Source organism: Sus scrofa, chromosome 1 (assembly GCF_000003025.6).
Source record: "Sus scrofa isolate TJ Tabasco breed Duroc chromosome 1, Sscrofa11.1, whole genome shotgun sequence".
In the NCBI taxonomy this organism is placed as follows: domain Eukaryota; kingdom Metazoa; phylum Chordata; class Mammalia; order Artiodactyla; family Suidae; genus Sus; species Sus scrofa.
In genome coordinates this window covers 252,217,412-252,229,532 of record NC_010443.5, presented here as the reverse complement: position 1 = coordinate 252,229,532, position 12,121 = coordinate 252,217,412, and the positions used below count along the sequence as shown (strand labels likewise).

The 12,121-nt window shown below is 39.2% G+C and overlaps 1 protein-coding gene across 5 annotated transcripts in view; it reads left to right on the top strand.

The window, feature by feature from the left end:
* Window positions 1-7,846, top strand: part of KIAA0368 (KIAA0368 ortholog) — a 103,382-nt gene extending 95,536 nt beyond the window's left edge. For all 5 annotated transcript variants that reach the window (XM_021067464.1, XM_021067473.1, XM_021067461.1 and 2 more), the window contains 5 exons: window positions 719-857; window positions 3,082-3,187; window positions 3,672-3,760; window positions 6,077-6,148; window positions 7,561-7,846. In XM_021067464.1, the coding sequence (XP_020923123.1) occupies window positions 719-857; window positions 3,082-3,187; window positions 3,672-3,760; window positions 6,077-6,148; window positions 7,561-7,700 (546 nt within the window). In that variant the 3' untranslated portion in view covers window positions 7,701-7,846. The remainder of the gene's footprint in view (window positions 1-718; window positions 858-3,081; window positions 3,188-3,671; window positions 3,761-6,076; window positions 6,149-7,560) is intronic.

The window sequence follows — 12,121 nt, the reverse complement described above, 5'->3', positions numbered from 1 at the left end:
GGATGGATTTGGAAGATGTATATATATATATTTTTTTTTTTTAATTTTTTTTTTCTTTTTGTCTTTTCTAGGGCTGCACCTGTGGCATATGAAAGTTCCCAGGCTAGGGGTCTAATCGGAGCTATAGCCACCAGCCTACGCCACAGCCACAGCAACGCCAGATCCAAGCTGAGTCTGGCCACCTACACCACAGCTCATGGCAACACTAGATCCTTAACCCAGTGAGCAAGGCCAGGGATCGAACCTGCAACCTTATGGTTCCCAGTCAGATTTGTTAACCACTGAGCCACGACAGGAACTACTGGAAGATGTATATTTTAAATGGCTTATGCCACCAGCTAGCTGGACAAGTCACTTCTCAGCCTTTTCCATATCTTATTAAGAAGGAGTTTGGATTTATTTTTACAACATGACCAAGTTCTTCCTCCTTTAATTCTGTGATTCTAATGCAAGTCTTTTTCTCTTGGTCTCAAAATACTACCTGTATGGTGTTTTTTTTCATCTTTGCTTACAGATTCCTTCTGAAAATTTATTGGAGAGATGTAGTATTCTGTTACAAAATCTTTTTGCAAATAGGAAAACTCCTGGTAGAAAATTTAGCATTTATTTCTTGGTCAGCCTCCCCTACTCTGGTATCCTGATTGTTTTAATTTTATTCCTATGACTTTGAAGGAAAAAAAAATTAAAACTTGCTTTCCTTGTCTTTGGCACATTTTAGAACTCACCTGAAAGCATTGGAGTCCGGACAAGCAAAAACGAAGATGAGAATGAGAAGGAAAAGGAGCTCCAGCTGGAATCTCTGCTGGGAGCCTTTGAAAGTCTGGGCAAAGCCTGGCCCCGAAATGTGGAGACCCAACGTAAGCAGCAGACTGTGCCCTTGGAGCAGTGCTGTAACCCGGGGCTTCTTCATGAGAGCAGAGGTGTTCTGTGTGACGGAGGACAGCTGCTGCTTCTCGTAGAGCCTGACTGATTAATCGCGAGAATTACCTAATAGAAGTTTCATTCCCGCATTGGCAGATAATCTCACTGACTGTTGTGTTAGTTTTCTAGGGCTGCTGTAACAGAGTACCATAGACTAGGTGACTTCAGAAATTATTTTTTCAGTTTTGGAGACTAGTAGTCTGAGATCAAAGTGTCAGCAGTGTTGGTTACTTCTGAGACCTCCCTCCCTGGCTTGCAAATGGCCATCTGTGTCTTTGTGTCCTAACATATTTTTATAAGGACACCAGTCTTTGGATGAGGGCCCAGCCAAATGGTCTCTTAAAAACCCTATCTCCCAACACAGTCACATTCTGGGATACTTGGGGTTAGGACTTCATAACAACCATGATTCATTCTGTGTAGGTAGTTTGACTCTACAGAGAATTCTGTTACTCTTCTCTATGGTACTGTATTCTGAAGAATCCACAGAACTTATTAGTGGGGTCTCTTCATCTTGAAATTAATGGCTTTGTTACCAAATCTTCAATGAGCAAATCTCTATTTCACTGAGAAACTCAGGAGTTTTGAGAGCTTTTCAGAATTGAACATGTCTTTCCAAAAGATGAAGTAAGTAAAGAATAAACCTTTACTGTTGGATTAGGTTGCGGTTAGTAGGAGTCCTTTGGACAGGGCTTAACCTCGGGATGATGCTGCTTTTAAGTTTGCCTTGCATTGCTACTTTGGTGCGTTCTGCTGAATGTCTTAATTTTTTTTTTTTTTTTTTTTTTTTTTTTTTTTTGTCTTTTTGCCTTTTCTAGAGCCACTCCCGTGGCATATGGAGGTTCCCAGGCTAGGAACTACACCTAGCCTACACCGCTGGCCTACACTACAGCCACAGCAGCGTGGGATCCGAGCTGCGTCTGCAACCTACACCACAGCTCATGGCAACGCCAGATCTTTAATCCACTGAGCAAGGCCAGGGATCGAACCCACAACCTCATGGTTCCTAGTCGGATTCATTAACCACTGAGCCACGACGGGAACTCCCAATATTTTTGAATCTTATTAAAAGTACTGCTGACTCTCTCTGATTGGAGGTCTCTAAAATGAGACTTAAGATGATCTTTGAGCCTTGCCATCCTTTGTGTGAACTTCAGAAAGTATTTTTGCTGTGTTTAGGATGGGTTCCCAAAAGAAACAGATTTGTAAGAGGTCTTATTTCTTGGTATTACGGTGCGGGCTGCAGTGAAAGCCCACTTACTTTATATCATTAGGACAATAACTTTTGCTTGATAGGTAGAAAAAGTTCAAGCAGAGCATTATATAAAAAGATGATACATATACAAAGGTCTTTTCGTGTAAGGTTATGCTGGTTATCATCGAGGGGGAGGGCTCTGGCCTTTGAGAGTTTGTCCCACACCGGCTTCTCGTACACATCTTCCTCATAATGTTACAGCTTCCATTTCTGGTTTCATTTCTTTATGGTGGGGAAGGAAATCATCGTCTCTTAGGAAGCAATTCAGATGCAGAATTCTGGATTTTTTTTTTTAAACCACCATCCATTTTTACATTTGTGAACTTTACTAAATTCTACAGCATTTTAAAGATAACTATTCTGTTGAGTTTGATACCCCTGTTTCATCAATTGGCATAATAACATCAATTCTATATTTACAATAGTAAGTGCAGTTGGCATGACAGGTTTGGGATAAAGCACCTTTGACTCCTTCAAGCCTGCAGCATGTAGAATCATGTGAGCGTCCAGAGAGGAGTTCCTGGCCCCCGGCATTCTGCTGTCTCTGGCCATCACTCAGGGTATTTCACAGGGAAAAGGCAGTGTGGTTAAGCCTCTGTGTCAGGTCCTCAGAGAAGGCTATTGCCTTGAAGATGAACATAGGCTCTTGTAGGGGAAGGGGTATTTCTGATCAGGGAAGTTTGTGGGAATCAGGCATAAACTCCTACTGAAGTGTCATTGAGATTTCATGGCTTTAATTAAAGCATTTGTTTTCTTTCTGCCTCTCTCCCTCCCCCTCCTCCTACCCTCTCTCTCTGTCCCTCTCTGCTCCCATCTCTCTGTCCTTCTCTCTCGCCCTCCTCGATCTGTCTTTTGCTCCTTCACACCCTCTGTCCTGCTCTGCCCTGTTCTGTCATTCTTTCCAGGTTGTTACCGCCAGGAACTGTGCAAATTGATGTGTGAACGGCTAAAACTCAGCACGTGGAAAGTGCAGCTAGGAGTCCTACAGTCAATGAATGCCTTTTTTCAGGGGTAATTTGCTTCATAGTTTAGTCATTTATTTGACCTTTCCCAACCCCTTAGCATCTTATATAAATTCAGTGGAATTTTGGGGGAGTTTCCTGTCATGGCTCAGCGGAAACCAATCTGACCAGCATCCATGAGGATGCAGGTTTGATCCCTGGTCTCGATCAGTGGATTAAAGATGTGGCGTTACCCTGAGCTGTAGTATAGGTCATGGCTGTGGCTTGGATCTGGCGTAGCTGTGGCTGTGGTGTAGGCCAGCAGCTACAGCGCCAATTCAACCCCTAGCTTAGGAACCTCCGTATGCCGCCAGTGTGGCCCTGAAAAGACGGAAAAAAAAAAAAAAATCAATGGAATTAAAAAAAAATTTTAAAGCTAAAAGCTGTAGTGACATCGTCAAGTGATACATAGAGTTAGAAATTGTATGTGCCAGAAAGCTTTTGGAATGTTTATTAGTAACTGGTATTTGTATCTTGTGTTCTGACTTGTACAGATTAATGCTTTTAGAAGAAGAACATGCAGATCCTGAGGCTTTGGCTGAAATTCTCCTTGAAACTTGTAAATCAATCACATATTCTTTAGGTGAGTGGTAAACTGACATTGATAAGGAATTTTAATTTAATTTAATTAAAAAAACTTTTAAATACTTTTAGTCACGCCCATGGCATGTGGAATTTCCTGGGCCAGAGATGGAGCCCATGCCACAGCAGTGACCCAAGCTGCCACAGTGACAGTGCAGGATCCTTAATCCACTGCAACACATGGGAACTCCAGGGAGTTTTAATTTTAAAGCTCAAGGAGTTAGGCTTCAAATATTCCCTGCTTTGTACTAGGAGCTAAATTTATGGAACAACTACTGAACTCTCCTATTTAATGTACTCAATATGTGCCCCCCCAAACTGGAGTGTCTTATACAAATCTGAACTGTGATTTAGGATTTTAACAACGAGGTTAGAAAAGGCTTTGTGATAAGTAGCTTTTAAAAACATGTACTTGGAAATAATTTCAAACTTACATAGAAGTTATAAAAATAATGCATGTAATACTTGTATATCCTTTACCCAGAGTCACCTGTTAGCATTTTGCCTCATTTTCTTTATTATTTGCAATTCTATATATTATTTTGCCTGAACCATTTGAAAGTATATTGCTTACATCATACCCCTTTTCTCCTAAATTCTTTTATATAACTAGAGTAAAGGTACCATCTTGACATAGTATAACATTGAGGCATTATTGTTAACCGTTCATATTCTAGGTTTTCAGTTGACTCAGTAATGTCCTTTATATAATTTTTTCCTCTCCTCCATTAAGGAATCCAATCCAGAATCATCTAGTGAATTTAGTTGTCCTATCTTAGTCTCTTTTAATCTGGAATGCTTCCTCAGTCTTTCTTTGTCATATATGACACTGACAATTTTGAAGAACTCCCCTTCCCCCGCCCTGCCTCATCCCTTAAACTAGAATGTTGCTCAGGGAGTTCCCCTGTGGCTCAGCAGGTTAAGGATCTGGTGTTGTCATTTCTGTGGCTCAGGTTGCTGATGTGGTGCAGGTTCTATCCCTGGTCCAAGAACTTTTACATGCTGTGGGCATGGCCAAAAAAAAAAAAAAAAAGACTGTTTCTCACTTGGTGTTGGTCTGTAGACGCAGGTTGTGAAGTCCCAGGTGGGCTGCTCCGTAGGTGAGGTTGTGTCCTCTCACATCAGTAGGCACAGTGTCCATCTGCCCTCAGTGGCCATGTCTATTTTGATTACCCAGGCAAGGTACTACTCAGTTTTCTCTTGCTGCTACTGGTTTCCCCCCTCTGTCTAATAAGCAGCCTCTGGGAACACGCTTCAGGACCACTCGGGGAACAGGCCCCTCTTCAGAACGGTCTCTCCTAAGCCGTCTGGGGGAAGACCCTTCAGGACCTTGCAGATGCACTGCTCCTCTTCACAGTGTCTTCTCTAGACGTGGCATTGATGGGGTTTTTCCTGAACCAGCTTTTACTAAGATGATTTTCCAACTCTAGCACTTCTTCCACATTTACCACTTGACAGTTGGTATCCACTCATAAGCAGGGTCCCTCCCTCTCCCTAAGTTTTATTTACCTCTTATCCTTACTAGTTCTTGGACTCTTTTATTTCCCTATTGGTTTATAATTATTTTCCTTAATTTGTTGCTCAGATTGTCCCAGATTGAGCCGGTGGAAGTCCCTTCAATCCGACTCCTGTGTCCTGTTGCCAGGTCACCATCATTCTTTTAAGTGCTTCTGTACTTTGGAGCGTAACAGGACATGGACATTATAAGCCCATCTTGAGCTTTCTTTGTCTTGGGTTTGGTTGTGTGTTTTTTTTTTCAGTAGACAGTTTCACTGTGAACTAGATGCTGTGTCTAGAGTAGACACCAAGGAAGCATATTTAAGCGGCAGTTCTTGGAGGTAGCAGGTGTTTTTGGATAAAGAATTGCCAGCTAAGAAACCAGTCTTTGCAGGGAACCAGCCAGTGTCCCTGAGTTGGCCTAACCCCTGTGTTGTGTAATGTCATTTGGTAAAGTGAAGAGGTCATGCAAACCTAAAGACCTTTCTTAGGTCTCCTGCGAAGATGACTTACCTGTTTGAGATAGTGTTTTTTCATTTTCAGCTTAGGGTCCTTTAAATATTGCCATTCGTTGTGGAGATAGGTGTATTTGGCTGAGGGCTTTTTTTTTTTTTTTTTTTAAAGGGCATGTGGACATGTAGCACATTTGAGGTATTTGATGATAATTGGCAAAGGGAGGCTTACTTAAGAACAAGTGTAACTTTCCCTGAATTTATCATTTCTGAGCATCTTTTTTTCCAATAACACTAACTTAATCTTTGACGTTCTCTTTGTAAGGCATATAAAACAAATAATGTGAACTATATGATTTTCTTCTTAGAAAATAAGACCTACTCATCTGTGAGAACAGAAGCTTTATCTGTGATAGAATTGCTGCTTAAAAAACTTGAAGGTGAGTTCTTGATAGTTCCGATTGGAGGACCAGAAAGCCAGGGTATTTGATGGTATATGTTTTAGGAACTTTGTTGTTTTCTGTTTTTGTTTTTGATAAGCACATACACTAAAATACAAATCAATACATATGTACATGGAAGTGAAATATATATAGTTAAACCCGTCAAATTTTATTAAGTGTTAAATTTGGTATTCTTTGATTTTATATACTTTTAATGCACTATGAAGCTATAGTTATCTGAAAAAAAATGATTTTGTTTCCATCATGAATCTTGAGTTAATCCTGGCTAGTTATAGCACACGGCTGTCAGTGGCACAGAACTCACCATACACATGTGAATAAGCAGAATGACACACTGAGAAGTGGAGTTGGGAAAACATTTAACAGTCATCTACCTGAGTCATCAAAGTTGATGGCAATTCTCTTAATCCTGTATTTTTTTGTGTTTCTTTTTTTAAACCTTCTTATTGAAAAGCAGATTTCACCTCATGGTATGTTGTGTCAATGGCAGAAGACAACTGTTAGTATTTTCCCTGGCGGTATATCTGTTACTGATTTCAGAAGGAGGCCTCTTTTTCATTATTTCAACCCCTTGGATTAAGAATGGGGAAGATGGAACAGTTTTCTCCAGAGCTGTGTGTATTTACTGTTCCTATTTCTGTATCTTTGCTTACAGCTAAGCACCTCTCTGAGTGCTCCATAAAACAGGCCTTTTACACCCAGGAACACTACACGTCTCATAATCCATTTTGTCCTTGTGGAAGTAAAAGAGCTAGGTAGGCACTTAGATATAGCTCCAGTTTCTCACAGTTTGCCACATCTGTCTGAATATATTCTAGACGAGGCTAAATGGTGAAACAACTTGCTTGAAACCGCATCACCAGAAAGTGTCAGAAACTTATGAGCAAGATTTAGTATCTCACATGCTTTCTGAGTTTTTAAAATTTTGAGTGTGCTTGTGGTTCTCTGGTGCTTTTCTTAAAGAAGGAGTAATAAAGTGTCATCTATTGAAACTGTCTTTGCAGTTGTGAAATTTATTAAAGATGGTTTTTACTGTGCATGTCTTATAAAGAGGTGTTCTCTGTGGCGGCAGTAGGTGTTCTGTCACTGTGTGTGCCCTGCCTCAGGGCCTCCTGCTTCCTGCTGTGCTTCAGCCTTGCTTCATTCTCTTTGTTCCATCAGGGGACAGAGGATGAAACTCCCTGATAGGCCAGGTTATTGTTGATAATAGATTTGGAGACAGCTGTTAAGCCTGTGATCATTATTTACAGAACTGTTACCAAGGGGTTGCTTTGCATTTATTTTGGGGATAGGATGTGTGGAGGAAAAGCAGAAAGAATAGTTTTGGGTTTTCTGCCTGCTTGTTCTATAAGGATTCTTTTGTTGTTGTTCTTTCTCTTTCCATTCAGAATCTAAACAGTGGGAAAGCTTGACATCTGAGTGCAGAGTGCTCTTAATTGAGTCTTTAGCAACTATGGAGACAGACAGCAGACCCGAGCTGCAGGAGAAAGCATCGTTACTGAAGAAAACACTTGAAAATCTAGAATAAATTAGAAGGGGAAGAAACAGACAAGTGCCATGTTCATTGGGGGTTGAAATGGTGGTATTCTTTGAAAAACCAAGTGGGGAAAAGTAAAGATTAATCTGTAGCATGCATCATTCCTTGGCTGAAATAAAAAAAAAAAATGCCTTAAATTTTGTTCCTTATTAGCTTTATTTTACTTGATGTTTTAAAAGTATCTGGGCTTAATGAGCTAAATGAAACCTTGGATATCTGAGAGGTGGTTGTAGGTGAGACTGACAGAAATAGCTGTTGAAAGAATTTTAAAGCCGTTATTAAAGGAATAGACAAAGTTGCAGAGGAAGCTGCATAAACATCTTAGAACTGCATCCAAATTCAATGAAGTTATTTCTGGAAGGGGTTCTACAAAGCATTTAGTTTAACCCCCCTTCTTTACACCTGAAGAGATAGGCTATGAAATGACCTGGCTTCCTTTCGGAGGCCTGTGCCAAGGCTGGAACCTGTGTGTTTGATGACCTGCCCAGGATACTGTCCTTTACAACCAGCTGCCAATCAGTGCTACCCCTGGCCTCCCTGAGAAACTCCCGAGACGGTACAACCGTCCTTGCAGCAGAACGGAACTGACCCATACCCTAAGCACCACTGGATTCTTGAACTTCAGAAGCTGCACATTTGTTTAGATGATTGGTTTTCAGAGAATGATTATTTACCAGCTTTACCGGTTGGGAGGGAAAATTTGATCCTCGTGTGATAATTCTAATTGTCCTCCTTCTGCAAGCGGATGAAGATAGATCAGGACGAGAGTGTTCATTCTGTCTGTATCTTTGGTTATGTAATTTGCAAAACACAAACCAACGACGAAATCACGACTGCTTTGGTGTAGACCATTTATAACTTCAAAACTGTAAAGACAAATTAAAAATTAAAAATTTCCACCCATTTTTATGCTAACATTATGCCCATGAGATAGAAAGGAAAGCATTTTAATTAGCCGCCTGGGAATAACATGAGGGCATTCAAAGTAAATAATTGCAGCTAGGGTTTCTTCCTTATACTGCTCATGCTCCTGCCTAGGGGTGTAAGGTAAGGGGAAAAAACAAGTCTAACCTAAGTATTTCTTCAGGTAAACCGAGAACTCTAGTTCAACCTGAATTCCAAGCACGAAATTGGCTTACACTCAGTGGCCCCTTCCTGACATTAACACCAGGGTGGAAACTCCATGTTTATTATTTTTGGTGGTCTCTATTAACCAAAGTATTTCAAATTGTCTTGACTATGATCCATAGTAAAACTGACATTTTACATTGTGACCCAGAGCAGAGTGTGTGTGCATGTGTGTGTGTGTAAGAGAGAGAGGAAAAAAAACAAATATAAAATATTTAACTGAAATAAAGTGTTTTGTGAGATGATACCTACTCTGTGTGATTTGCTTTGATTCCCCCCCCCAGCTCCCCACCATGTTTTTGAATGCTCTTCAGTCCCACTAAATTAAGTTCCTGACTCATAAATGGGTTGCTATATTTTAAAAAACACTGCCATAGATAGTAACCAAACTTAGCTGTATGTGTTATGTTCAGGGGTTGCTTCTGGTTGGAAAAGGGGTGTACAATGGAAAATTTATGTGCTTATTACCAGAACATTCTCTTAGCTGATACTAAATAGGAAATAGAATTGTGTGTTTTAGTAACATCCATGAATTTAAGTACAATATCATGGACTTCCACTTGAGAATGGTGTTTGCCTGGAGAAAAAAAATCAACTCTGGATGTTTTTCAGAAAGCTTGTGTCCTGATAGTAGTTGGTGTTTTCCATATCAGTATTTCCCGCTCCACAAAGTGCCCTCTGACTTTCATGTATGGTACCTAGGACACCCTTCCTAGGTAAGAATATGATATAGGTCAGGTATTTTTAGAAAGTAAGAGTGTAAGGGCAAGGATTGTGCTCTTGGCCCATATCAAGTTTGAAACCTCATCAGATTTTATGCTTTCAAAACATTTTGTTATTCAATATTGGGAATTTCCCATGGTGCTGAGAGAGGTGCTAAGATACTTGAACCTTAGTGCTTAGTGCTATTGAATTAATTTGTTTTAGTTTTCTAAGCACATTTCTGAGTTTTACACTTAACTGCCTTCATCTTGACCAGACAAGTCATTTGCACAACTAGTATCGTTAATCATGGTCTCCCAGTGCAGCTTGTGTTTGGTGTGCATGTGCACACATGTTTATTTAAGAGTTAATAACTGAGAGTTTGTAATTGTGGAATGTTGGTATTCGTGAACAAATGGCAAAAGGACCCTGTGTACATTTATATCTTTGGCCACCGTTTTCCAAAAGCTATCTGGAACAGATTTTTATTATTTTTCCCTAGCAACATTAAGTGCTACATGTCATATAAGCAACTGATTTAGAAAGTCTACTCAATTCCTTATTCCTGGAATTAGTACACTAGCTGTATCTTCACAAATTTATTGATATATGAAAAGGGGGTACCTGAAATTTGGCAATTGGAAATCAAAGTATAAAACTGTCTTTTTGGTGATAAAGAGCAGCTGTTTCTTTAATTACTGTTTGTGTCCAGTTTACAATTGCCAGTGTGTCCACCTGTAAAACAGTGTACCTGCACAATGAAACTGACTGCCACCAAATCTCTATTGCTTTACCCTTCCATCTTTACTTGTGTATTCACTAACAAAAAGAAAGAAAAAAAGATGTGACCTTGTTGGTCTGTGCTCTAGTAGCAATTGCACTGTGTGAACACTGTCTGCCCATTGGGGGAAGTTTCTATCTGCTGCTGCCACAGTATATTTATGCTGCTTGTTAAGTACAGGGAATTACTTTGACACTGGCACTCATTGTAATGTACAGACTGTTGTTAAATGGATGTATATGTAACAGATTTTTGTATTTTATATGCAAAGTCCTCATAGAATCCTCTGCAATATGTAATAAGCTAGCTAAGCATGTGATAGTCTTGAAAGGAAAATCTTTCCCATGCCCAGAAGATATTAAGTGGTAAATAAAAGCTGCATGATCAGTGCTTTGAAGTAGTGCATTAATTTTTACTGGGTTATTTAGGAAAATAGTTCAACTTCCAAGGCATTACCTAGTTATACTTTAAAGACCAAAAAAGGCCCTGCTGCCTGCCATGTTCTGAGCTACTTCTACTAAGAAATTATTGGCTTACGTGTCTGAGTTCCAAGGCAAAACCAAAACAAATGCAAGACACCTGAATTATTGCTGTCAAATACATGGAGAGATGTAATCATTGAGGAATTTGAATTTTTTTTTTTTTGATAAAAGTAATCCCCACACAAACAACGAGAAGTCCTGCTTTTAATTAAGATTAGTATATATTGCTATGGACATAAAACATCAGAAATACAGGCATACCCTATACTGTAAATAGCCAAACAAATTTTAAGCTGTGGAAGATCTAATTTGAAGGTGAAAAATACCCTACTTTTCCCCTCATAGCAGCTAACAAGCCTGTTTCCTTCTCTTATGTTTTTCTTTTTTCCTTTCAGGCAAGTTTCAGATTAATTGATTAGAGTAACAGTTGGTTTTTGAAAAGCAGAAAACCCATAACTAGAAATATGAAAATCGTGAAAGGAAAAATCTCATTAGTAAAGGCAAGTATACAGTAAACATAATAAATCAGCCACATATAAAGCTAGAAGGAAAGTTATAATAAGTGATCTACATCCTCATTAAGTAATTAAGGTATACACAAAATGAAGATGTAAAATATGTAAAAAACAGTAAATATAGAGGCCGAGTGTTGTTAAAATGTGTTCAGACTTAAAATAATCAGGTATATATAGAGATTAAACCTCATGGTAACCACCTCATGGTAAACCAAAAATCTGTAGTAGATACATACACAGGAAAGAGAAAGAAATCTAAACAATATTAAAGATAGTCATCAAATCGCAAGGGAAGAGAGTAAGAGGAAAAGGAACAAAAAACCACAAAAACAACAAAATGTCAATAAGTACATACCTATCTATAATTATGTTAACTGCAAATGGACTAAATACTCCAATCAAAAGACATAGAGTGGCTGAATGGATACAGAAGCAAGGCCTGTATATATGTTGCCTCAAGAGACTTCAGACCTAAAGGTACACATACACTGAAAATGAGGGGATGAAAAAAGATATTCCATGCAAGTGGAAATGAAAAGAAGCTAGGGTAGAAATAGTTATATCAGACAAAATAGACTTTAAAACAGACCGTAACAAGAGACAAAGAAGGACATTATGTAATGATCAGGGGAATCAATCCAAGAAGATACAAAAATCATGAATACATTTGAAGATACAAAAATTATGCATGCAAATAGCACCTAAATACTTAAGCATATCTTAATAGACTTAAAGGGAGAAATCAACAATAACACAATAATGGCAGGAGACTTTAACACCCCAGTTAAATTAATGAATAGGTCA